General features: G+C 51.1%; 1 protein-coding gene across 2 annotated transcripts; it reads right to left on the bottom strand.

The window, feature by feature from the left end:
* Nucleotides 1-5,264: 5,264 nt before the first annotated feature.
* On the bottom strand, nucleotides 5,265-26,939 carry Bmf (Bcl2 modifying factor). 2 transcript variants are annotated; one of them, XM_048459648.3, is made up of 5 exons: nucleotides 26,820-26,939; nucleotides 26,321-26,450; nucleotides 23,959-24,255; nucleotides 22,362-22,522; nucleotides 5,265-9,087 (listed from the first exon to the last, which is right to left on the bottom strand). In XM_048459648.3, exons 3-5 carry the CDS (start codon nucleotides 24,248-24,250, stop codon nucleotides 8,986-8,988), a joined length of 555 nt encoding a protein of 184 aa, XP_048315605.2. In that variant the 5' UTR covers nucleotides 24,251-24,255; nucleotides 26,321-26,450; nucleotides 26,820-26,939; the 3' UTR covers nucleotides 5,265-8,985. The 2 variants fall into 2 exon arrangements, with proteins under 2 accessions (XP_048315605.2, XP_085552606.1); XM_085696480.2 differs by lacking the exons at nucleotides 26,321-26,450; nucleotides 26,820-26,939 and adding an exon at nucleotides 25,328-25,346.
* Between the last annotated feature and the right edge of the window lie 418 nt (nucleotides 26,940-27,357).

The following is a 27,357-nucleotide window of genomic DNA, read 5'->3' as shown; positions in this document are numbered from 1 at the left end:
ACCAGAAGTGCCTTTCTGTGTTTATGGAAAGGCGTCCCTCTTTAAACTGGCTAAAAGAGCTACAAAGACTGGCCACAAATACTCTGTCTGGGTCTGAGTCGTGGCTTTCAAAAGAACCAGTCCATTGTCACGGCTTTGGTCTCTGAGTGTGTGGACAGGAAATGTGGGTCCCTGACATCAGGAATGCAGTCTGATAAACACAAGTCTCCAGTGATTGCACAATTCTCCTTCACAGTACACAGAGGGAGCAGAGGCAATGTCTCTCCTTGTGGATAAAGAAGACCCACGTAGGCTTCTAAGCCTCTGCAATGCTTGCTCTTAAGCTTGTTGCTTTGCAATAAGACAGTCTTTATTACATTTTAAAATCTCTCATAGCCGGGTCTGGTTCCAGCACTCAGGAGGCAGAGGCAGGTGGCAGATCTCTGTGAAGCCAGCCAGGTCTACAAAGAAAGGCCCACCTCAAAACAATCACCAAAAAAACCTGATTTTGTTTTTGTTTTGTGTGCGTGCATATGAGAGAGAGAGAGAGAGGATATGTCTCACTGTACAATCTCTCGATCTTTTTTGCCTCAACCTCCCCAGTGCTGGGATTACAGGCATGTGTCAGCCACGCCCCAGCTAATTGCCTGAAATCTTACACACAAATCCTTGAGTTTAGACACGTTGTATGCTTTTTTTCCTGGGGAGATGATGGGTATTTTGTTTCAGTATAAACAAAAGAATTCAACATCTCCCACCCCCACAAAGGAACCAATGGACAAAACGTGGACAGATAAGCCTAGTCCCATCCCATTGACAGATGAGGATGTCCAAGACCCAAAAGGTCCTGTCCCAAGTCACTTCCCCAATTAGTGACAGAGTCATCTTACGAATCACATCTCCTCAGTCCGGGCTGGGTAGGGTTTCCAATGTTCTGCACCACCTGGATCTCTTGCAGGGTATGATCTTCAGGACAGGAGCTACGTGGCTTACTTTGGCTCTGTGCCCTGGGCTTAGGATGGTTCCTTGTCTCTGTGGTCACTGGCTCATCAGTGGGCCTCACTCTCTCAGGCACTGTTAGAGTCACACAAATGTCGAGTGGCTTGGTGCCAGGGAAGTTTTCCGTGTCAGTGGCTCACAGGATATGGTTAACATGGCTCCTTCTCACCTCCGCAAGTGGCATTTCTTTTTTGTGTGTTTTGTTTTGTTATTTGAGACAGGGTTTCTCTATGTAGCCTTGGCTGTCCTGGAACTCACTCTGTAGACCAGGCTGGTCTCGAACTCACAGCGATTGACCTACTCCTGTCTCTCAAGTACTGGGACTAAAGGTGTGCGCCACCTCTGCCTGGCCCAAATGGCACTTCTAATTTTAGTTAGAATTCAGTTCTGTACAGTCTTCCCCCATTAAGCAAAAAGTTCTCCCAGGAAGCCAGTGATTAAGGGCAGAGAAATCGGGTTTAGTGGGCTGTAAGTGTCTCGTTTTACAAAGGGATCAGTTCCAAGACCTCCAATGAGGGGGGGAATAATCACACAAAGTAAAAATTGTCCTTGAAAATCCTTTAAGATGCCCATGAAGTTCAACAAGCAGACATGATCACTTCTTAGGAAAGCCCAGCCAGCCAGGTTTTTCTCAGTTGAGCAGCCGTGGAAAACACTGGCTGGCATTTAAAACACTGAAGCAGAGAGGCTTATCTGTGTATGATCAGACTCTGCTGTGACATGACCAGGGAAGGGCCTGTACATGCTCCATGTCACACTGTCACACACACACACACCCCACTTGCACATGGAGTACAAGAGAGCCGTACTATGTCACTGTGCACTAATACATCATTGTGAGTCCCCCCCCCCCAATGCTATGAGCCCCTCTCTTTAGCCCTCCTCAGCTAAACCACACCCCTGACTTGATGCAAACTAAACGGGCCTTTCAACTAACCCCACTTTATACCAGCACTCCAGACTCATCTTGCTGCCGTCTTGGGTTGTTGATCGAGAATTCCTGAAACCATGAGCTTGCCAGGCAGTAGCACATGCCTTTAATCCCAGCATTCAGGAGAGGAAGGCAGAGCTCTGTGAGTTCCAGCACAGCCAGGGATACATAGAGAAACCCTGCCTTGAAAAACAAACAAATAAAAAAAGAAGCCATGAGCTCATAAATGCCTGTCGTTTCAATCCGCCATGTGTAAGGGTGACTGGCTATGCAGAACACACATGCAGACTGCTAACACGCTAGTATTGGTATTCCTGCAGGCCTAGGAATGCTCTGGCAGCGTTTTGTGGTAGGGGGACTGAGACTGCAGTGGCCTTTATTGTTTTAAGATCTGTTTGTTTGTTTGTTTGTTTGTTTGTTTGTTTAGAGACAGGGTTTCACCATGTAAACCAGGCTGGCCTTGAACTCACAGAATCTGCCTGCCTCTGCCTCCTAAGCGCTGGAATTAAAGGCATGCGCAGCACCACGTGTTGTGAAATATTACTTGAAGATGTGGTACATTTGTTTATGCTGTGGAACATTTGTTCAATGATGCAAAAATGGGTTGCATTCTTCTATGTTGAACTCTGTAGAGCTGTGTTACTGTGCCTGTCTAAAACACCTGATTGGTCTAATAAAAAGTTGAATGGCCAGTACCTAGGCAGGAGAGGGATAGGCAGGGGGCTGGCAGGCAGAGAGAATAAATAGGAGTAAATCTTGGCTTGAGAGGAGAAGAGAAGAGGGAAGATTGAGAAAAGAAGGAGAGGAGGATGCAGGGGCCAGTTACGCAGTCACACTACCAGCCACGGAGTAAGAAGGAAAGAAAGGTATATAGGATAGAGAAAGGGAAAAGTCCGGAGGCAAAAGGTTAAAAAAAAAAAAAAAAACACGGATAGAAGCAAGCCAAGCTAAGGCTGAGCATTCATAAGTAAGAATAAGTCTCTGTGTATTTATTTGGGAACTGGGTAGCAGGCCCCCAAAGAGTTTATTTATGTGTATGTACATGTATCTGGGTGAGTGCATGCCATGTGTGTGGAGTTAGACGAGGGCATTGGCTCCCCTGACCTGGAGTTGCAGGCCGTTGGGAGCCACCCGACGTGGGTGCTGGGAACTGAACTCTGGTCCTCTGGAAGAGCAGCAAGCGCTCTTCACTGCTGCGCCGTCTCTCCAGCCCCTGCATCTGTCTTTGGAAAGACCCCTGGCAGCTGAGAAAGGGGCTGTGGAAGGGGCAAGGCTGGGAGCAGCAGAGAGAAAGAAGGCTGCAGCTAGGAGAAATACTTGTAGTAATTATAGTCCGTTCAAACGTACTGGTTCCTCACTTACAAAAAGTATTAAAAAGCAATACTTTAACAGTGAAACATTTATTGACGACTTAATATATCCCAAGCACTTTTCTAAGAACCTTACATGTTTTCACACAATTCTGTGTCGGTACTACAACTGGGGAAACTGAGGCACAGAAAGATTATGTCACCTGCCAGATGCCACACAGCTGGAGAATGGTAGTACCTGGCTCCAACTCAGACCACCCAGAGTTTCCTAAAATTTGCACCGTGCTGCCTCCCGATAAGTCATATTCAAGAAGGAAGCCGAGCGGGGCAAGGATGAGCCTCCGGGTTGCTACCAAAAGTAGGGGCAAGATGACTCGCAAGACAGGAATTAAATGGCCAGGCATGGTGACACTCACCAATAATCCCAGCACTTGGGAGGTAGACACAGGTAGATCTCTGGGAGTTTGAGACCAACCCTGTCTACAAGAGAGAATTCTGGACCAGCCAGGGTTACACAGTGAGATCCTGCCTCAAATTAAATAAATAAGCAAAGTGTATCTAAAAATCTCAGAACTGGGGAGGCTGAAGCAGAAGGATTACCATGAGCTTGAGGCCAGTGAGGGCTATACTGAAAATTTTTGTCTCAAATAAACAAATATTTTTTTTAAAAAAAATTTAAATGAAGGTAACTATCACTAGGCACTTACTGAGTCTCTGCGTAGCTCATAGGAACTGCTTAATAGACTCAACTCCAGCATAGCATGTAATGTGTAGAATAGCATCTGGACATGGCACTAAGCCCCACTTCCACCATACTCCAGTAAAAATAAACCTTACTGTTCAAATATAGAGTAGTTAGAAGTGCCATGTTTTACAGAAGAGACAGTTATTTGGCATCAAAAATAGCCGAGTGTTGGCTTCCTCAAATAGCTGGGCATTGGCAATGTGATTTTCAAATGGAAACCCAGCTAGAGTGAGACACACACACATCCGGTCTGACTCAGCTGCTTAAAGAGCCTCCATAGGAACGGACAGGCCAGCGCGGGCCTCAGTTAGCCGACCTGTAAAGCAAAGACGTAGGACAAGACAGTTCAAGTCGCTACATTCTACGGAGTAGGACATCTGTGGAGAGCTGGCGGCTTCCCAGCAGTGTGGCACAGGGAAGGCCAGCTGGCCCTCTGCTCACAGCGCAGGGTCACGCAGGAACCACAGCAGCTTTATGCTAAGGACTTGGAGAACTCGGTCAAGAGCTGGAAATCACCCTTGGCATCTCACGCAGGGTTGATTCACACAGACACAAGGAAAGGCCAACCAGGAAGTCCCTACACACCCAGCACACGACTCCCGACAGGCTACCTTTTAATTAATTGATTGAGTCTCACTATGGAGTTTTTGGTACATACCCACTGGTATCCACTGAGCCCTCTCCCTTCACTCAATCCCTACTCTTGTGAGCTGGGGATTGAAATTGAGGCTTTAAGCCTGCTTGCAATGTGTTCTATCACCAAGTAGTATCTCCAGTCTTCTTTGCTTTTACGACAGGGTCTTGAACTGCTTATAGCTCAGGTCAGCCTTGAATTTGTGATCCTCCTGCCTCAGTCTCCCAGGCAGCTGCTACCAAGCCAGGCCTGAGATGTCACCTGGTGTTTGTTATCTGCTTACCAGGAAGCCAAGGTTTGGCATGCCAGGGGCATAGGCTGTGTGTAGAGAGGCAGGAAGCTCCTCTCCACCAGAGAGAGCTGGGGTCCAGAGGTGGCAAGGCTTGTGGCACACCCCATCACTGTCAAGGTCATTCCGCGGGTGGAGGCCAGAGACTGGACCCAAAGCCAGACTGACCCCTCCAAAGCCCCCTTTTCCCATGACGCTGGGCTTCTGTGATCCTGTGCCCAGGACCAGACTGTTCTTCCCAACTCCAAGAAGCAAAAGCAGTGTAGCAAGCACACAACACCTCTAGGGTAACTCAGGATGTTGGGGGAGAAACACATTAAGAGTGTTCGATGCCCCTTCTTGTATTTTTACCACATCTTAGAAAAATAAAGAACAGATTTGCTTTAAATGGTTTTATTAAAAATTGTACCAGTTGATGAGGGAGATATTTACACACGTATGCATACACGTGAAGAACAACAACAACAAAGCCAAATATTATGTACAGGTTAAAAAATAACGGTCCCCATTCCTCTCCTTAAGGCAGACTGCCCAGACCCCAGGGCAACCAAACTGGGGACGAATGAAATGCTACATCTCACTGGGTCTCCCCGTCAGTTCCTGCGGACCCAGAGATGGGGTGGACCATCAGACATCTGTAGGAGGGGCAGTGCAATCCTGAGGCCGCACACCTCGTAGCACCTTGGTGAAAGCGAGACATCCATGGAAGAGCCCAGCTGTGTTCTGCTGTTCCCTGGAGGCCCTGACCCTCAGGAATCCCAGGAAACTTTGAATGCCTGTTGGTCCACCCTGTCCTACCAGGGTAACAGGCCAGGATAGCCTGCCTCCAAAGGTCCTCATCTTCATGGATCCAGTGTGCTCCACCAGGAGGATGGCAGCCACAGTACTGATTCCTCAAAATCCAGCAGAGCCATGAAGACCAACGGCTTTGGCTACACCGTGCACCCGTACCCCACTCCCTATCAAGTCCCCAGAACGGAATACTCTCCTCAGAGAACTTTTCTCCTCGTTGACCAGGATGGTCATAGTGAGTTCGCTACCTATTTCCTGGAAAGCTTGGGGCAGACGGCGGTTCTAGCCAGACTGTCCCAATACCCCACTCCCCACAATGCTCAGGGTTGGGCTTAGGTTTGTGGTTGAGGCTGCGAGGCAAGCCAGCTGGGCCTCTCTAGGCCCTGGAAACAAGCTTTGCCACATAGTTCTGGACACAGCCCATCCCTTGGGGCCTGAGGGAGGTCACCGGGAGGTGATCTTTTTCCACCTCTGATTGAGCAAGACAGGGCCACTGGGGACAACTGCACAGCGCAGCCAGACTTTGAAATAGACAGGGCCAGGCGGAGAGCTTCCCCCTCCCACTCCCGCCAGCCTGCCCCAGCCTCACTGGGGAGTCGGTAACTTGATGGGGGATGCTCCTTTCCAGATCTGTTCACTGGCTTCTAGAAATGCCTACTGGGAATTGTGAATTAGGAGAGCAGTTTGGCTCCTGAATGTGGGCTTGTGTCCCTCTAGGGCATTTCTACCCTGGGTTTTCCAGTCTTTCTCCCACCCCCATCCCCAGCACACCACAAAAGCCCACTGCCTCAGCCAGTTACAGGTCATCACACAGGTCAGACATTCCCTCCCTCTAAATCTGAATCTCCGCTCCTCACTAGAGACAGTCAGGCTCCTGGAGTTGGAGAGAGGCAATGGGGAGGGGCGGGCTGGCTGGCCTGGAAGACTATAAAGCCAATTTACCAGGCAGAGATCACTGGCCAATTAAAGCAACCAGCCAGGGGGAACCTCTACCTCCTGGGGCTGGGCTGCCAGCTACCTCCTAGGGCTTACTGTGGTGGTGGTGGTGGTGGGTGGTATTTTTGTTTATTTCTATTTTATAGCCCTGGGGATCCATCCAAGGGTCTTCTGACTGCTAGGCAAGCACTCTCTACTATTGAGCTTCAACCCCAGCCTGGATTCAGGTTGGAGGAAGATAAAAGAGGGTTTAAATTTCACCCTGGCTTGCCCAAGATAGTGAGTCTGCCCCTGGCTAGGCCCAAAGTGGAGACAGTGTATTCCGACCAGTTTCCACCTGGCCCCAGACTCAACGTTCAGGTCAAACTCTGGGCTCAGTTCTCAGGACAGATCACAGGGCACTTAGCCTGCACCTGGCAAAGGTCTCTGAATGGAAAGTCTGCTAAGAGGTTTAAAGATGACTGGTGCACACGGTTCTATATGGGGCGGGGGCACGCACGTACCACAGCACATGTCCCATGCACATACCAGAAGCCTGCCTGTCATAGCCTTGATCCCGGAAAGTGGAAACCCCCACACACATCTAAACTGCATGGGAGAGATAGAAGAAGACTGGGCTTCAAAATGGTTAGTGTGCCCCAGAACCAGTCTTCATACTCATTAGTTAGGTCCTTTCTCCTTGCAAACAGGAACCCACTTCTTAGCAGATGGGCCATGGTATACACCCTGAGAAAATGATTGTGACCAAGAAGAGGTAATATCTCCAGATCGTCTGAGCAGAAATACACAAAGGCTTATATGAGTATTCTGAGGGCCTTCTCAGGAGGCCCGCTGTGAGTGCATACAGTCCTCTGTGTAAATTAGGAAAGACATCCCTAAGTGAGCAGATCCAGCCTAACACACGGCCTAGAGAGCAGAGCACAGGCTGGACTTCAGCCTCTATAAGCCCCTCATACCCTTGTGCACACCCAGGGGGGTCAGTTGCCCTTCTACAGGAGTGAAGCCCCACCCCCACCTCTCTGCAGAAATGAGAGTTACTGGGCTTGTTCAGTTTGCTCTACTCTGAGTTCCTCCTGCAAATTCCTTGCATGACCCCAGAGTCTTCTTTACTCGGGGAAGCCACCTTTCTCTGAGCCTTGTCTTTAGCACCAATGTCTTTCCATATATATGTAAAAATTACGATTTGGTCTCCAGGTATCGGGGTAGGAGACACCCTGTGATGAAGGTCAGCCGCTTTGAGTCCCCTCCCTGAGTACCACAGCAGGGAGAGAAGGAAGCTGAGAGTCCGCTGGGTTCTGGCCTGGCTGGAAGCTGAAGGAAGATAGGAAATGTGTACCCAGCTCTGCCAGCTCCATGTTCTAAACATTGTCTGCTACTTCAAAAGTCACCTTTCGGCTGGCAAAGTCACTGTGTCAGCTTCTTCCTGTATCCTACTAGGTACTAGAAAGGAATGGGGATAAGGGGGAGGAGGTACACGTTTCCAAGGAAACCAAGAGTCAGACCCTGGGACTGACTGATCCGTGGATCCCCTGTGAACCCACCCCATCTCGAAGTGCGGCTGCTGAGGCGGGTGGTAGTCCAATCCAGTCCAGTAGTTGGCAGGGTCTTTTGAAAACAGCTGACAAAGGCACAGGCTCCTGGGCACAACACGATGGTTGACCAGCAACTCGGCTCACACACGGTTGACACCCAGGCAGCAAAGGTGGCAGTAGTTTGCACCTTGGGACCAATCAAGGGGCTTCCATGGGGGACCAAGTCAGACTAGAGACCTGTCAAGCTTGATTCCATTTTGAGGCACCTTTGAGAGGTTCTTAAAGAAGTCCGACCCTCCCTGAGGTCTTCTGGAGGTGACGGGTCTGGATAAGAATCCCTGAGCCCATGCGGTGGGCACTGGCTGTGCCAAGTGGGAACCCAGATGTAGGGCTGGCTAGCCAAGGCATTGCTGTTCTTAGCCACGATGCCCCAGGGCAAGGTCTGGTGGGTTAAAGCTGTGTTTCCATCAGGCGTGAGGGAAGGCCGACACATTTGGTGACACTGGGAGTCTAACCTGACCTCCTATTTCTTAACCAGCTTCAGTAGGAAAGCCTCAGTCTACTTCCTGGAGAGCACCACCAACTGGTCATCGTCAGAGCCTTCGGAACTCCACCAGCAGGCACAGCCGCCTCTCCTTCAACAGTGTTTGACCAAAGCCCCCATTCCCAGTGCAGGTTCTGAACAGGGGAAGGAGATCTCACTGGGGTATGTTATATGTACAAACAGGAAACAAAAGTTAAAAATAACAAAACTTGACAAGATAGCTTCCGTCCTTCCAGATGTCTGCCCTGCTCCAGACTGCACTCTGGTGCTGCATCCAGCAAGGGCCACCCAGCCTCACCAGGGACCCACGCCTTCCCTGTTTTCTTCTCTATTCAAGGCCAGGTTTTGCAGGAAGAGGAAGACCTGCCACCACGCACGGTCTCGGTTCTCCTGGTGCTGTAAGGGAAAGAGATGAGCGTTAGGTGCCAGGCACCAGCCTAGATCACGGGTTCCTTACTGTCTCCCAAACAAGTTCCCATTGCCAGATCTCAGACTGGCACTGTTGTGCCGTCTAGCAAACCGGGGGCACACGGGACAAAACTCCAAAGACAACTGCAGTTTGGGAAACACTCAGCTAGGCTGTATGGACGGTGATGGGAGGATCAGACTTTCTCCCCTGCTCGCAGGACTTTTCCAGAGTTTAGCCAAGTACTGCTTTTAATCAGATTGGCTCCTGAGCCCCCCAAACCTCAGCTGCATGAACAACAATCTTGCTTGAGCGAGAAAGACAAGAAGTCCCTCCCTCTCCTCCATTCCAAAGGAACACAGAGAACAAGAGAGGGAAGGGGGGGGCTCCATCTGCAAGTGATTTGACACTGTGAAGGTCAAAGGGTTAATCTTCAATTTAAACCACACTGCTGAGGCAGCAAAAAACTGATTTCATCCAGTACAAACACACACACACACACACACACACACACACACACACACACACTTACTTATGTGAGAGAGCGCCCGCCCTCTCCCCCTTCAGCATCCCCAGCTCTGGGCTGCCCTTTTTATAGCCGCTTTTGACAGTAAGCCATAAATAATCCCTCTTGGAGTGCTTTCCTACTGACTGGAGCCAATTAAATGTTAAGCAAGAACACACTTGAAAACAAAACAAAAACAAAGAATGCACACTAGCTCTGGAGGTTATCCCAGGTCCTACTGTCAGGCTGGGAAGCCAGGAGGCAAAGTTCAGAGGTCAGAAGCACAAAGGTTTCTGGCTGGTGTCCTGTCCACACAGGTACCATTTCCCAGAGGCCAGCAGGGGCCTGAAGGGGACAAGGGAGTGCTGGAAGAGGCGGTCTTTGTTCTCTCCTTGTCTGCCAGGGGAGGAGGAGAGGCTGGGGCCTCTCCGTGGGGTTCTTAGTGGACAGGGGGATAAAAGCCTCGTGTGTAGAGAGGGGGCCAGCCCAGGCTGGATTTAGAGTCCTTCAGTGGCCCAGTCAGCAAGTAAGTTTATGTGAGGTGTCCAGGATGGGAGTGAGGGGGCTCTCAGGTTGTCTTTAACCATGGTCATCAGCTCCTACCAGGCAACTCCTACTTACACGGAGTGTCAGTTAGTAAGACAAGCAGGTCACACGCCCAGGTTTCCTGAACTCCGGGAGCTTTGAAGTTCCATCCAGCCCCAGGTTTCCCCAGGGAACCAAGCAGGCTGTGGGTCCCCTCCCCACTGCCCTCAGCCACCAAGGGAAACATAGTGTCCAACTAAGGTTGACACAGACTACCCCACATCCACCGCCATGGTGAAGGGGAGGGTGGAGAACAAGCGAGCGAGCAGATTGGAGGCATAGTGCCTGCCGAGTGGGTTAAGGGAAGCGGGTGTGCCACAGAGAAGCCTGGCAGCAGGCGCTGGGGAGACTGATGGCTTCCTCGTGTTTTGTAAACAAAGATGAGTAAAAAAGAGGAAACACACAGGCAGCTTACGCAGCTTAACAAAGTCTGGTTCCAGTGGAGAGGCCTGAACTTCAGCTGCAGAGCTAGAGACCCAGGCCTGCAGCAGCTGGGAGAAGTCCCTCCACCATGCCTCCCCAGCTGCTACCCACGACAGGTGCAAAGGTCACGAGTGGCACAGGAGACCCCGGGGAAAAGATGAGTCCTTGGAGGCAGAGAGGCCGGTCAGCCGGCGCTGTGAGTCTCCTGGGGTACCTGTCTGACAAAGCCCAGTGACAATAGCAACTATGGCTTTCAACAAATGGTGGTGGTACCACCACACCTCTATAGCGCTCTATAGTTCTGCTTCCTGAGGTGTGGTCCTCACGACAGCAGCCTCAGCATCACCAGGGAAGCTCACTGGAAATGCTGATGCACTGAATCGGAATGCGCCTTTTCAACAAGATACCAAGGATTGGGGGGTTTGAGGTATAGCACAGGATTAAAAAGAATTCTTCTATTTAGGGTAAAACCCCATCACCTCCCTAAACCCTATGAAATGAGTCTGTTATGCCCTTAACAGATGAGATAACCGAAGATCTAACCCAGCCATCCCATAGCTAGTAAGTGGCAGGGACGGGCTAGAACCCAGAGTGACGTCCCTACTTGCGATCACTGTATGCTATATGTCACCAGCTCTCATTGTGTCAGAGAAGACCCGCCATCCATCCCTTTACTACACACACCATCTCAAAACAGCGAGATGGCCAGGGAAGGAGCTCAGGACCCTACGATCCACTACCTGCACCAATCCTATCTCCGTGTGCCTAGGTTTCTCCCCAGTTCTATCTGTGGAGGTCATCTGCTCAGAGGATGGATACTTCCTGGGTCTCCAGGTCCTTTGGGAGCGAGGCAAGGAAACAATCTCACCCATTCTTTAGAGTCAGAGAAGCATCTGTGAGCTGGTGAGAGGTCAGTCAGGATGAAGAGGAGCAGGGCCAAGCCTGAGTGCAGAGGGTGGTGCTTTGAGCAGAAGCCAGGCCACCCTGTGAGTTTTCGAGGTTCCTGACCTGGCAAACAGGCACTAAGGGAGGGAGTTAGAGCCTCAATCAGGCATCGGAGTCCGGCTTTAGGCTGGATCTCTCACTAGCCGGTGCTCTATTAGATCCATAACTTCTGAACCCAACTGTGTCACAAGATGAGTGTCCCAGTCCCACCTGTGCCAAGAGGGTCAGAACATCCAGGGAAGGGGCCCAGGAGCTTCCATACTGAACAAACTCCATGAAGATGCAGACAGGACAGATATCTCAGTGGTCTAGAGTTGTGAGCTGCTCTTGCAGAGGACCAAAGTTTGGTTCCCAGCACCCGTACCAGTGGCTCCCAAGCATCTGTAACTCTAGCTCCAGGGGATCTGATTCTCTGATCCCCAAGGGCACCTACACCCACATGCACTTAACCCCACACAGACATAAACACACTGTGGTGGTTTGAAAGAAAATGCCCGCCCCCTCAAGGGAGTGGCACTATTAAGAGGTAAGACCTTGTTGGAGGAAGTGTGTCACTGTGGGGGCGGGGCTTTGAGTTCTCTTTTGCTCAAGGTTCCTTCAGTGTGACTGTCAGTCAACTTCCTGTTGCCTTCTGGTCAAGATGTAGCCAGCCCCACCTCAGCCTGCATGCCACCAAGCTCCCCACCATGATGGTAACGGACTCAGACTCTCTGTTTTCTTTATAAGAATTTCTGTGGTCATGGTGTCTCTTTGCAGCAATAAATACCCTTACACGAAGACACACATAAATAATTAAAAATAATTAAAATTATTTTTTAAAAGCAGAAAGCAGCTGGGAACATAGCTCAGTGGTAGACCACTTGCCTAGCACACACAGAGGTCCTGGGTTCAATCCCTAGTATTACAAATATAAAGGGAAGGAGGGAGGGAGGGAGGGAGGGAAGTAAGGAGGGAGGGAGGGAAGGAAAGAGGGAGGGAGGGAGGGAGGGAAGAAAGGAAGGTCAGAAGGAAAATTTATCATGTCTTTAAATAATAAAAGCAATACATATTCAATGTAAAACCATCATAAAATATAAGCACAAGTCCTTCCAAAGGAGACTATAAAAGCTGCTAGTGATCCTATAGCCTAGAAGAACTTCAGAGTTTGGCACCTTCTTCAGCGCCTTTTAACCTCTTTCCATTAAACCAATGTCCTGCCCTGGTGGCCAAGCCAGACAGAGATCCTGCCCAGGTGCTTCTGCAGCACCAGGCCACAGCCAGGCTTTTGGAAACCACTGAGGTACTTTCCAACCCCAAGGAGTTTGTGACCGCAATTGCCTTCAGGAATACAGCACAGTGCCAAGGACTCGGTCCTGTCAGCCACCCCATCAGTGCCCAGACAGGCGTGGATACTGGCTAGGGAGGGCTGGAGCCCGTCCCCGGGACTCTGAACACTCCCAGGACACAAACCAAGCCTGGAATACTGCACTTAGGTCTCTCCTGCACACCCCAAAATGGAAAGCAAGCTCCCACACACCAAGAGTCAAAGAGCACCCTGATTACAAGGAGTAACAATAAACAAAATATTTCTACAAGTCAAACAAAAGAGACTAATGAGAAAGGAAAGAAAAAGGACTTGCAAGGCGGCCAGAGAGAAACTGTGCAGGAAGGAAGTCAGCCTCTAGCAAACAGGATGAAGGATACAAAGACACCAAAACAGCAGAAAGCACAAGTCCTTCCAAAGGAGGGAGAAGAAAGGGGGAACCAGGAAAACGTCTGCGGGCCTCTGAGTCGGAGGTACCTGGCCCAGCACCCAGCATACAAATCCATCACTGAGGGCAAACCCCTGGAACAGGGCCCAGCTCTCCCAGGCGGGGCATGTGTGCCTCAGGCTGGGGGTTCGCAGAAACCACAAAGGAGTGACCCAAAGATGAGAGACTGGGAATAGGGAATGAAACACCCCAAAGCACCCCACCCCCGCCGCCGCCGCCCACTCCACCAAGATTTAAACCCAAGAGTGGAGGGAACACATAGCAAATGCTCAAGGGGACTGACTGACTGTCTCAGTGGATCAAGGTGCCTGCGGCCAAGCCTGATAGTCTGAGTTCAATTCCTAGAGCCCACGGGGCATGGCAGCACACGCTCAGGAGACACAGACAGGTGTATCTCTGCATGCCTGGTTTACATAGCAAGTTCCAGGCCACCCAGGGCTGTCTCAAAGCAAACAAAAAAACCCGGACTCCATATAGTGGAAGGAGAGACTCCTGCAGGTTGTGCTCTGACCTCCATGGCACACATAAGCAAAAACCCAAATGTTTAAAGAAGAAAGTAAGCTGGGAGCGCATGGGTCACCTCAGAGCAACCGGGGGTCCGTCTCTCTTCCCTGCTATGGTGGGGAAGGGCAGATATCACGGACAAGTTTCTAAAGCCCCCGCGGTGAACAAGGTACTACAGCGGAATGTTTGGTCGCTCGTGCAGCGGAGGAGGGAGGTTGGAAGCCACACCATGCATCCCAACCTTTGCACACGGGGCTGGTGGCAGAAGGGTCATACTTAAAAGGGGACCCGGGACCACTCTCCCCCCTATACTCCCATCCCACCCCCTTCTAAGGCCAGGATTCCTGCCTGGTCTTCCCCAGGGGGAAGAGATGTCCCTTATGTGATAGATTCAGCTTCTTGTCTGGGAGAGGCCAAATAGCAAATAAAAAGAGAGGAGAGAGAAACAGAGTGAAATCTAGCTAGTTGTACTATCTGACACAGTTAGATTACACATATCAAACTCTGTTTGGTCTCATGGGGCCTCTGCTTAAGTACAAAGCATGCTCCTGGCCCTCTCTGGATAAGAATCTCCTGCTGCCTCTCCCAGTTCAGATTCAATTCCTGCCCTCTGGGGGCTTCATGTGTCACCAGGGCTCCAGAAGCTCCCGCAGAGCTAAGTCACCCAAGGATCAGAAGAGGTTTTCAAAGGGTCTACCACCTGAAAAGCAAATTGACCAAACAGCAATTTGTACCATCACAGAGAAAGTGTTTTCAGATCTCTTCAGCTGGTCACAGGACAGGCGGGTGTTACCAACTTTGTTTTACGGATGGGATAAAAAGACCTCCACAAAATCATCCTAAGCAAGTTTGATGATGAGTTACTCAAACCCCTGACTTCTGAATCCCAAGTTATTCTTTTTAAAAAAAAAAAAAAAGGGAGGAAGGGGAGGAGGGAGAATGGGAAGGAGGGAGGGAGGAAAAGAGGAAGGGAAGAAGAGAAGGAGGGAGGAAAGAGGGGGAGGAGAGAAAAGGTCTGGAGAGGTTAAGAGCACTTATTCTTGCAGAAGACCTGGGTTCAATTCCTAGCACCTACATGGTGGCTCATAATCAGCTCCAGGGGATCTGATGCCCTCTTCTGGCCTCTGAGGATAGTAGGCATGCACTCATATGGTGTACAGACATACATGCAGGGCAGCAGGCATGCACTTACGTGGTATATAGACATACATGCAGGCAAAACAGCCATACAAGCTGATACGAGAAACCTATTTATTTACTTACAGTGCTAGGGATCAAACACAGAGCCTTGGGAATGTCAGGCAAGCACTCTACCTCTAAGGTGCCTCCAGTCCTACAAAACTTTTCTTTCCTTAATATATTGCAGTGTCAGGGCTGGAGAGATGGCTCAGCAAGATTAAGAGCACCAAGTGGTGGTTTAATCCCAGCACTTGGGAGGCAGAGGTAGGTGAATCTCTGTGAGTTCAAGGCCAGCCTAGTCTACAGAGAGTTCTAGGACAGCTAGGGCTACACAGAAAAATCCTGTCTCAAAAACCAAAGGAAAGAAAAGAAAGAAAGAGCACTGGTTACTGTTCTAGAGGACTGGGTTCAATTCCCAGCATCTACACGGCAGCTCCAGCCTAAAATAAAAACAGTAAAATATATGTATCAGCTGGACACGGTAGTGCAGACTTTTGATCTCTGAGTTCAGAACAGCCTGGTCTACAAAGTTAGTTTCAGAACAGAGCTATACAGGGAAGGGCTACACAGGGAAGGCCAGCCTGGTCTACAAAGTTGGTTCCAGAACAACCTCTAGCGCTACATGGGGAAACCCTGGTTTAGAAAAAATAAAATTGCAGAGTTTACTCACGTTATGCAAATATATTACCTGTGCAAAGAGAACCATCACCGAAAAGCTCGCTCCCCAGTGTGCTTAAAGACATTGTTTCCAGATCATTAACTGTTCAGAAAGGATGTTGTGGACCAGAAAACAAGAACCCTTTCAGAGGCAGCGCTGACTGGAGATCAAACAGAACGAGAGACTGACTGAAATTAGGACCTCAGACCATGTTTTGAAACCACCCCCGTTGACTTCAAAATGCAGAACTACACGGTCTGTGTCACAGAGGGGGCTGCACACTGGCCCTTCTCACTCTCCTGCCACACTGTGGAACTACTCCAGGCTAAGGCTGAAGGAAAGAGCCTGTGGCTGAAAACAGGAACCACGATACGGCAACCTTAGGAAAATTCCACGCTGCACAAGGTGGGAAGATGTTTTTGCTAAAGCCACTGAGGTTCAATGAAGCCCAGAGAGCTACGAGCTATGAGTGATTCAAAGGTGGCTCAGAATAATCTTGTTCTCACTTACTTTACAATCTCATAAGGAAGAAATCAAGAGACCAGAATTAAATATCATGAGTCAAACTGGAGAGTGATAAATGCAGCCCCATCACATCCGTGCCCTCTTGGCACGTGTTTGCCAAGCAGCAGGGATGGTGAGGTGGAAAGGATCATAGTTTTAGATGATCTAAACTTCACAACTCCGTCCGCAGCCACTTAAAGACTAACTCAGGCGCAGTGCTTGGCTTCTCGGAGCCTGTGTTCTATAAACAAGGGCTCTGCTGATTAAATGAGAAACTTTACATTCGCCCTCGGGCCTGGTGGCAGCACTGAGCAGCCTGAACACATTCTGCTCGCCAGCCTGCCTCTGCTCCCCACCCCCAAGCACCAGCTCCTACCCAGACTCATGTAGTCCTTGGGACAGGCCAGCCTTCCTATTTTGAGACAGCTCACAGTAGCCAGAGGCAGTTGAGTTCAGGTTTCAAGGCTTTCAGGCTGACTTGGGGTCTGACACCCAGAGGGTCATCCAGGGATCCAAGTGAGGCCCTGCCTAGACACCCCATGCTTAGCAACATAGCAAAGTGGAAAGAGAAAGGCACACTCCTTGCCAAGGGCTCTCTCAGCACAGGCATCAGTACTAACAGGATGTCAGTGCTGCCAAGGAAGAAAGGGCAGCCTAGAACAGCCACTTCTTGGCCGGGGTGGCGGGGAGTCCTCTGACACAACTGGAAGTCACTGGATCCGGCCACTGGGGGCCAAGAGGCTAGGCAGGAGACAGGAATGTAGAACACTAGCCTACCTCCATAGCCTGGAGGTGGAAACTACTGTCACCCTGACCCAACGCCCTCCGGGTGTCTCAGTTTCCCTCTATCTCAGACCAGACCCTAGGTAAGTTCTGAAGCGCTCCAGAGGGATGTAGTTGTCTCTCAGTCAACGAGGAGGGAGGAAGGGAGGGAGGAGACCAGGAGGGGCAGCCAATTGTGAGAGGACACAGCTAAGGAGATTGATCCACCCCCAGGCTCATTCTCAACTTGGAGTCTTTGCAGCTGGCTGTTCTTCTCCTGTATGGGGTCGGTCTGCTGGACAGGACAAGGCAGACTGGGCAAGGAAAAGGCTTGGAACCCTCCTCTCGACACACAGGCAGACTGTTCTTGCTGTGGTCATGGAATGTGCCCTCTTGACTTGCCAGGCCTGGATCAAAAGGCAAACCAGGCACTTTTCTTTATTCTTCTTTGTGCTTCTTCCAGGCCTGTCTTCCCACCCACCCCCCACCCTGAAAACACACCAAAGCTAACTCCCATCCCTATGGCCCGCCTTGGTGGGCAGAGAGGGATGAACTGCCCGGAACTAGAAGGCCTTCTCTTGGAAGAAAGAACAGTCAGGTGCAGAGTGTGTGGGGAACTCGGCCTCCAGTCTGCCACGCTGATGACTCAGAAGCTAAATATAGCGAGTGATATAAACAGAGCCAGCCACAGAGCAAACACAGGGCCCCCAAGCCCCAGCACAGGCTCTCACGAACATTAGGCTTTTAGCGACCCCTCCCCCAGTCCCACTTTTCCCTTAGCACTGTCCTGCATAGACCTCCTACTCCTGGGACAGAAGATGGCTTCCTAGGGGCACTTTTGACTCTAGGACAAATCTCTGGGGCTCCTGCTCTCTAGAACCTGAGTGACCTCATTAGCCATGGTCTCTGCTCCAGAAAAACCACTCACCAACATGGAGAGCATCCTAAGGGTCAGAAAGCAGTCAGGGATTCCCAGAACAAAGGATCCAGGATGCCGGGCAGAGAAGCTACTAGGTGATGAACCATGCAAACAGCAATCTGGATACAACTTCCGAAAGAGCGCCCCAAGAATTATAAAGTCAGACCCAAACAAAATGCCAAATGCATGGTGTATGTGTGCATGTACTAGGCAAGTTTTCTCCCACTGATGTATAGCTTCCTTTGTGAGACAGAGTGTTACTAAGTTGCCCTGGTGGTCCTTGAACTTGCGATCCTTCTGCCTTGCTCCACCCTTGCTAATAGCACGTGTTCAACTCTCCAAGCTATCATAGTTCCTTCTTTTTTGCTTTTTTTGCAGCCAGGAGTATCAAAGCCAGGGCCTCCAGGATGCTAGGCAAGCCTCTAATGCCCACCTGAGCTATAAGCCCAGGCCAATCGTGCTTTTATTACAAATCCCAAAGGCCTTTCACAGCAACTCTGCAAGGTTAGCTTTGGAACCTGAGGTCTGGACCTGTAAAATGATTCGCTCATAAACACACAGCTTGTGTAAGTGACAGGAAGGGAATTCTCTCCAGACCCGCGTGGAAGTCCACCATCCTTCCTTTGATATTACAAATGAAGTTGGTTTCAAACAAGGGGTTGAAAGTTTCCTTAGATTTCATTTCCCAAAGTATCTAGTTACTATTTAGGGAATTTCTAAATCTGATTTTTCTCTGAATGGAGTCACTCACAGGCCAAGTAAAAGAAAGAAAATCCCAACATAACGGACTCTAACCTCCTGTTCACTTACTCAAGGGCCCACAGGAGCTACTTTTTGTGAGTTTCTCAACACTGTCTAGAAATATCCCTTTAGACTTGGCCATAGCAGGCTTTTCCACAGGGAAGGAGACAAGGTACCAACTGTCCCTGGGCCCACAGTGGCTGGAGTGGCTACACAGAGAACACAGAGCAACAGAGGCTCCGACCTTCTGAACCAGGGCAGCTGTAAGTTTGTCAGGAACTGAATTTGATCCTCCCCCTTCACAGAGAAACCAGAGGGGCCATCCTCTCAGAATCCAAATCTGAGGACACCCCTGGCAGCGAGGTATTAGAGATCCCTGCTGCAGCCTGTCAGCAGAAAGAAGCCAAACAGGAGCTTCCCTCTGACCCAGCAGAAAGAGGTGGAAAACACGGGAAAGTCTGAAAAAGCTGGGCACGGCGGTGCATGCCTGTAATCCCAGCACTCGGGGAGACTGAAGCCAGTTTAAGTTATATAGCAAGTCCCTGTCGCACCTACCCAAGCCCAGAAGAAAGGGAGGGAAGGAAAGAAGGAGGGAGGAAGGTGGGAGGAAGGAAGGAGAGAGAAAGGGAACCTTCCACCTCCACTCACATCACCTCCATCTTTCTCACTGCTTTAGAAACCAAGGAACTCGCAGTGAACAGCACCTGCCGATGTTGGCCTACAGACTCTCGCCCGTGAAGTCAGAGCAGCCACTCGGGGACCAGGTGAGTCCTCCACCTTGCCACACTCCTCAGGAAATGCGGTGAGAGTTAACAAACGGCACAGAGGTAGGCAGAAGGAATGTGGCCAACATAAACTAACACCCAGGGCAGTTTGGAGCTGTCATTTACCACCCTATCCAATCTGACCTGATACTCAGCCACAATGAATACACCCATCTGCCAGCATGCCACCCTGCATCTGCGTCACTCTCACATCTCCCTGGGCAGGAGACGGAGAAAAGAAGAGAAATGGTGGTAATGACTAGAGGGAGAACTCAGTTGGCTGCGTGCCTGCCTAGCATACAGGAAGCCCTGGATTTGGACCCCAGCACCACAAAAATAGAGCAGAATGGTGCAAATCTGCAATCTCAGCACTTAAGAGGTGGATCGTATGTTAAAGGTCATCGTCAGCTACGTAGTGAGTTAGTGGGCAGCCTAGGCTGAGATTCCACATCATCATCATCATCGAAGTCTATTACTAGGACTAAAGGACAACTAACACTCATGCAATTCTCCTTCTAACCTCTTGGGGGCGCTCTGGATGAGAGGCTAGCACCTCATCTAGAACTGACCTGTGCTCTCAAAGAAGCAGCCCTAAACCAGGAGAAAGGTATCAGCTAGCAGAGAGCAGGGGCCACTGTATTGGAATAGAGTATTAGTTTAATTATGGAAAGATGCGTTGCATTTGTGTTGTAGAATATTTGTTTAACTATGTAAAAAAGTGGTGTGTTTATGCTGAATTTGTTTAATTGTGCAAAGGTTTGTTGCTGTTGTTTACGCTGGCATTCGTTTAACTAGGTAAAATGTGTTGCTGCTTCACCTTGCCTGCCTAAGGCTGGCCAATAGCTAAGCAGGAGGGAATAAAGGAGGGAATAAGTGGAGCTGGCAGGCAGAGAGAAAACGTGGGTGGGGGGGCGCGGAGGGGTGAGAAGCCAGCTGTGGCCCAGTCAGCCAGACACAGTCATGGAGGAAGCAGAAGCAGCAAGCAGGATGGACAGTATACAGGTGAGGTCTTGGAGCAGCACACAGACTAACAGAAATGGGTTAGTTTAAGCTTTAGAAACACTAGCTAGAGCCAGGCGGTGGTGGCATGCGCCTTAAATCCCAGCACTCAGGAGGCAGAGGCAGGTGGATCTCCGTGAGTTCGAGGCCAGCCTGGTCTATAAGAGCTAGTACCAGGGCAGGCTCCAAAGCTACAGAGAAACCCTGTCTCGAAAAAACAAAACAAAACACCACTAACTAGAAACAAGCCTGAAGCTAAGGCCAAGCATTCACAATTAATAATAAGTCTCCGTGTCATGATTTGGGAGTTGGCAGTACAAGAAAGCCTGCTACAGGAGACCTCAGGATAGGGTGTCCTTCTCCTGAACCAAGGTGCAGCAGCAAAGAGGCCTCTAGCCTGGTCTCCAATATGTCAGGGCACTACTGGAGAGGGGACTGTCCAGGAAACAGCTGCTGAAGAGACCAGGTCATTGTGAATGAAGAATGTCTTCCAGATGTGCTCTAGATGAGGCTAGAGTACAGCTACCGTGGTGTCTTCCCACGCTAGCATCAGGACAAAACGCCATGAGTGAGCTGGACTGAGCCATGGACCTGTACAACCAAGGTGGATTAAACGGGCAGGATGGAGGCCAAGAGGCTGAAAGCAAGAATCAGAACAGAAGCATCCATACATGGACGGCAGGGGACTCACTAAGCCCAGTTTGTACAATATAATCATAGAGAGGATGGCCACAGTAATTAGCCAGACCCCTTATAACCTGAGCACAGGGCCACCCTCTGTCCACATCACTTAAGGGCTGGGGAAAACCCTTCAGAAACAGCCTTGGCCCCAAATCCCTCTCAGACTCCCTGACAGAGAGGTCTACCAATAATGCCTTGCGGCCTGTTCTCAGAAAACTCAAGGTCAATTCCTCCACCCACTGCTGCTGGCCAGGGTTTGTTCGCAAGTTATTATTAAAGATATTATTACCAATAACTGTTCTGGTCATCTGAAGTTACCCATCTAATCCCAGTTGTACCCAACCCTGATAGTTATTTGTTCCTGTGATCTACACACACACACACACACACACACACACACACACACACACACACACCAGACAAACACACTCTGCTAGGATGGGAACACAGTCCTATAGGTAGAAATTGTGTTCATTTTCCTGTCTTGTGGCTTTGCCAGGTAGTATCTGTACCAGCAAGGATCAAGCTTCAGGCTCTGCCCCTGCCTTGGCAGCCATCCAAAAAGCCAGCCAGTCTGGGAAGGGTTAAGCACCTGGGGGCCCAGCACAGCCGGTGGCTGAGCTGTCGAGCAGGGCAGCCTCCCATCCATGGCACAACGGGCTCACGCACGAGCCTGCCAGCCGCCGCCTTTGTTGATGGACTCTGCCACATGCTCGGCTGACACGCGATGCTCCGCCCTGGCGGGGCTGGTGCCAGGCCGCCGGCCAAGCACCAGGCAGAGCGCCCCGCCGCCGGTCGCAGGTCTGGGGAGACTCTGAGGTACGAGGTACAATCTCCAGAGTCCTGGGCCTGGGTTCCCAGACACAGACAGTGAGGAGTGGCTTCCCAGCTGGAAAGTGTCAGGTTTCAACCGGTTCTACCACTTTCCCCCACTCAGGCCCCAGCTCAGGACTGATTACCGGTTTCCCACTGTTCCTCGGCCAGGCACACCCCCAACCGCTCAGTCTCACTTCAGCTTTCTCCTAGAGGCAAGCCCCCAACTTGGGTCTGGGGAGTTTGTCCTGCCAGCCTGCAGGAAACCATCCCATTGGCAGGGCGGGATCGCAGTATCTCTCTCATCTCTCGGGAAGCTAAGTAGGCAGCTGGAGCTCTCAAGGACAAGAGTACCCATCTAACTGGGCCTACCCAGTTCATCATAATGACAGCACCCAAGGCTAAAACTCTGAAACACATCCTGAGGCCTGGCAACTCCAGAGTTACTGACGAGAGGACAAAGGCCGGCCGTGGCTTCCCAGCCCCATCGGTCTCAAGCCCCGCCCCCCCCCCCCAAACCCGCATGCCTACTTGCTGCATGTGAAGCCGATGGAACTGGTCTGCAATGCACTGAAGCTTTCTGGCGATCTGTACCTCTGCTCGATGTTGCCACTGTCCTTCAGGGGGCTGCTCCCCAAGGGGCAGGCCTGCAGGGAAACTGGCAGGGAGAGGAAGCCTGTAGCCAGCATTGCCTGCAAAGACAGAGGAGGCACAGCTCAACATTTTCTATCCCTACCCCATCTTCTCCATGTCAAGACCTGGAGTTACTGGTAAACCTTATGATAGAAGGAAGAGGAAGCGGCCTGCCTGCCTTTACCAGGGCATTCTGCCAAACTTGGAGAGCTGCCCAAGAGTATAAAAGTTGGTACAAGGGCTGAGAGTGTAGCTTAGAAGTAGTTGAATATTTAACACACTCGAGGGTTTAGATTCAATCACTCACACACACTCACACATGCACACTGGAAAAACAGGAAAGAAAATAGACCCTGCCTTCTTCTCCACTCTCAGTACCATAGCATAGCGCAGGTGCTAATGTGTATGACGTACACGCCAATAATCTGTCATTTATCGAGCTACACTTGACCTCGAGGTATTATTCGTGTAGTGGCAGGTTGAAGCTCTTCTCTGGGAAAACTCTCCAGAGTTCATGGGCTGAGCAAAGCAGAGAAAAGCAAATCAAAACAAAACAAAACAAAGAAACCAAAAGTGTCTTCGTTTTTCTAGTACAGTTAAGGAAAGCTGGGCTCAGCACTCAAGAAGAGAGAGCAGCAGCAGAAAAGCCAGTGAGAAAACTCCTGAGGCTCACATAGCAGCCAAATCGGCTCACCGAGTGCTGGCACCAGAATGGCCGCTGGGGGCGCCTGCCACCTCCTGCCTCCTCCCTCTTCCAGCCCGAAGCAGGCCTCCTCCAGCTTCTCAGACTCCCGCCAGAACTGCTTTTCCAGAAGTGCCCTATGGGCAGTTCCCTCTGAGATTAAGCGCAGCGGCTTCTCGGTCTGCTCCCGCAGACACAGCAGGATGACCTCTGAGCCTTTACCCTCCCTCCACAGGCCAGTATGCTAAAAGAAGAAAACAGACCAAGTGTCTAATCCTGCCCTTTTGCCAGAGGAGGGCAGATTTCTCATAAAACAAACCATTTAAGCCCACAAATGAAGGGGTCTTGTCTGATTTAGCCTTGGAAATAGCCCCTCCTCTGGCGCTGAGCCCAGGCAGGCCCAACTTCTTTCTCCAGTTCCCCTTCCAAGCACAGAAAGTCCCAAGTGACAACTCAAAGCCACCTTCTGTCTTCAGGAACCTTCCGTATAAGAACTGGCTGGGCTTTTCCTTGAGTGTCAACAGTGACACACAGTTAATAGTCCTTCCACTCCGTGAAAGACAGATCGGCACCGGGGCCCAAGAGGCAGAGCCACAGGAAAGATATTAGGATGTGAAGGAGACTGCATGGACCCAAGGAAGCAACAGGAGGAACAGAGCAATTTGTCCTTTGGGGACCTAAGCAAGGTGAAGAAGGTTGAAGGATCGATAGATAGCCCTGGCTGTTCGGTTTGGAGAAGGAACTAGTAACCAGCAGGTTTGGCAAGGGAAAGTCCCCTCATTTCCCCCAATCTCTAAGGCTAAGAGCACTCACCGTAAAAGAGTCTCTGGGGTTCCTCTGTCACCCCACAAGGCAGCATAACACCCTGGCTTGGGGAAGCTGGGCTGAGGGTCTGGGTGGCCTTGTCTTCCTGGCTTATGGGCCGAAGCCCAGGACCACAGCAATGGGTGAGGGGGAAGAGCTGAAGCCGACTGAGGGGACAATCCAGCTGGCTCTGGGCAAACAGGTCCGCAGAGAGCAAGCTCCCAGGTTGTGTCCCTGGCTCCCCATCCTCTGACTGGAACACATCATCTTCCAGCTCCTCCACACACTGAGGTGGCTCCATCTCTCCTGTCAGAGAACAATGGATGCATCTGGAATGCTGTCCTACTGAGGCCAGATCAAGGATTCTCCTCCCTCCTTTCTCTCCCATTCTTCTTTGAGGAAACCAAGCCAGCTTCTGATGAGACACAACCCGGTGATAAAACACTACCAAGGGTGATAATCACCCCTAAAGTGTGGACCACCCCAATGGTCAGGGCTCCTCCACACCTCCTCCTTGCACCCACCACAGTCACCTTGCCCCACCCCCTCTGACCTAGGTGGGTCACAAAGTTTGACACTGAGGGCTGTAAGCAAGGGGTGAGATCAGGAGCTACCACAAGGTACCCGGGAAAATATAAGCGAGACTAAGCTCTATAAGTGACTGTGGGGGCACAGAAAGGGGCAGTGACTAACTGTACAAAGTGTACAAAGTGTTCACAACACACACATACGCGCGTGCGCGCACACACACACACACACACACACACACACACACACACACTAAGGAGGAACCTCTAAGCTCTTGCCTAAGTCTGAGTTGAACTCCAGGCTCAGCAGCAAAAACAAAAGCCAGCAATTGTAGAGCCGCCAGGTTCCCTCCTAACGTGCTAAGCCCCACCCTCCTGCACATCTCCACCCCCCTCCTTGCACAACACAACAAACAGGCTCTGTGGTGTGGTGAGAGTGTCCTGGAACAGGGGACCTAAGCTAGTCACTCCAGCTGCCTGGCTCAGCACTCTTCCCGTGGAGCAGAGCTGTCTGCCCACCACAGGTTAACCTCGAGGGCAGAATCAGCCACCAGCAAAGTGTCCAGCTATAACTCTACCCACTAATCTCCATGACTTCAAATTCTCATCCCCTCAGCCTCCAACTCCTGCCAGAGCTGAACCTGAGATAGGTACAACGTGCCTCACAGAAGGAAGTGAAATTCAGCCCGCTTGCCGAGCGCGCTCTCTCACTGCCTACACCGTGGGGCTGTTTCTCAGTGCTAAGTTCCTCTCGCTCCACCTGACGGCTCTTGAAATTCTGCCCTTGGAGTCACCCAGCAGCTCGAGCTTCCAAGCATGCCCGTGGGGCAACCAGAAGCATCGGCAAGTACCTGAATAGTCAAGGCGCTGCAAAAACAAATTCTGTCACCTTCGGACTCTGCTAGAGATTCCCAGGAGGTCCGGCACCCCAGCTTGCCTTTGAAAGACAAGCCAAGTGGTTTGTGGGTTTTTAAAGAATTTTTTTTTTAATTCTTGCCTTTAAAGAAATCTCAGTTAAGTTCAGAAACCTTCCTTTCCCAAATTGTGAGCTCTGTGAGGTTGCTTCAACTTCCCTTCATCTCATCCCATCCCTGACCTATCTGCAGTCTTATCTCTCTCTGCTCTCTTCCCTAGAGAATGATGCCATGCCTGCCAGGGCGGCAAAGCAGAGATCTTTGGATATTGTTCCAATTGGTCAGGGGGACCACCAGCTTATCAGCAACAGAAAAATCAAGTTCCCAGATAAAAGGACCAAGAGTTGTCACCTAGCAGGGCTTCTCCTGTCCCTCAACCCCTTCTCTGCAGGCTGGCAATCCCAACCAAAGTGGGGACCCTCTAGAACCAATCACAAGTGGACGTCATTGTCTTGGTGTTTCTTTTGATGCCTATCACTCCCCTCCCCCTCGCAGCAAAGCCCCAAAGTTCAACCCTTGCTTAGACTGGACAGTGGGGGAGGTGCAGACAGAGGGTGTGACTCTGAAAAAACGCGGAGACCCTCTTCCACTCTGCACAAGAACTGCAGGTGGCTCTCCGGTTGGTGTGAGCCTCCGAGGGGTTCTGGGCAAAGACATATAAAACGGGAAAAAGTAGAGACCCTCGGCTTCCCTGAGCTAAAGTGGTAATGATAGGAAGAGGACACTTCCTGAGAGCACCGTCAGAGAACGCTTTATTCCTAGCAAAGGGATTTAAAGTCCGCTGAGCCAACGCCGAGCCACAGAGCTCCAACTGGGATGCTCAATTAAAACTCCTCAAATTCTTAGGAGCTGGCACTAGCCAGATACCTTGAACCTCGATAGTGGCTAAAATTTCAGAACACACGCGCGCACACACGAGCGCACACACACCTGGGTGACTCCAGGACAGCGTCTCAGCCTCCGAGTCGTGATGCCAGGGCTCTGCGCCAGGGTCCAGGGTGACGAGGACTCGGGGGGCTTGGTGCCCACGCTCGATTGGGAAGGAGGAGGCAAACTCCAGCTGTTAAGAAGAGGACCCTTCAGACTCCGCAGGGAGGCCAAAAGCACCACAACTCACAGCCCCACCCCAGAGTCAGACCCGGAGGCCAGAGCATTCAGGCCGCTTGGCAGTGCATCCTAGGGTCACTTGCCCACCTAGTCTTAACTCTTAGTTCCAAATGTTTCCCGCAAGCCCCGCCTGGAACAGCACGCCCAAATTTGTGCTCTGCACCCCGTTCCCACATTCCAGCACTCCAACTTCTCATGGTCACCCCAGATGCCCACAATTCAAACCCTTCCCCGGCCCCCACGCGCCCCGCGATTCCGCTCCCCACTTCCCGGAGGAGGTACGATCCAATTCCGCCTGGCCCCCGGCCGCCCAGGCGCTCACCGGGCTGCGGCGGGAGGCGGTGGCGCGAACTGGAGCAGCGACTGCTGCGGGCGCGAGCTGGCGCGGGAGGAGGGCCACGGCGCACCGCGCGGTATTGTTTCCAAAATACGCCCGCTCCGGGCATCCCGCAAACAGCTGATGAGGCCCCGCCCCTCCTCGCGTCACTCCAACCATTGACCAATGACAAGTGGAGCTCCAAGTCTCAGGCTGGGCAGCTGCCAGGGACGGTCACTAATGTACGAACCTTCCCTTGGAAACACTATAAGGGGCCGAGCGCATTTCTGACCTTCGCCAGAAGCGCAATTGGAGCGCCGTGTCGGGTGAGGATTCGGTTCCAAAGGCAGTCCCCAGAAGCACCAGAGAGTCCCTGGGTTCTCCACTAGGGGGGGGGGGGGACAGGGCGGGCGCCGAAGTGACTTTTGTCTACTTGGAAATGGGCTGAATTATTGCGGGGCTTCCAGAAAGTTGGTTCAGAAGGCGGCTAGGAGCTTTCAGCGGCTTGCAAGTTGTAGCGGGAAAAACGAGTTGTCGGTCCCTA

This window comes from Myodes glareolus, chromosome 10 (genome assembly GCF_982192425.1).
Source record: "Myodes glareolus chromosome 10, mMyoGla1.1, whole genome shotgun sequence".
NCBI classification, from domain to species: domain Eukaryota; kingdom Metazoa; phylum Chordata; class Mammalia; order Rodentia; family Cricetidae; genus Myodes; species Myodes glareolus.
Note: the sequence above shows the minus strand (reverse complement) of the source record. Positions and strands in the feature narration are given on the sequence as shown.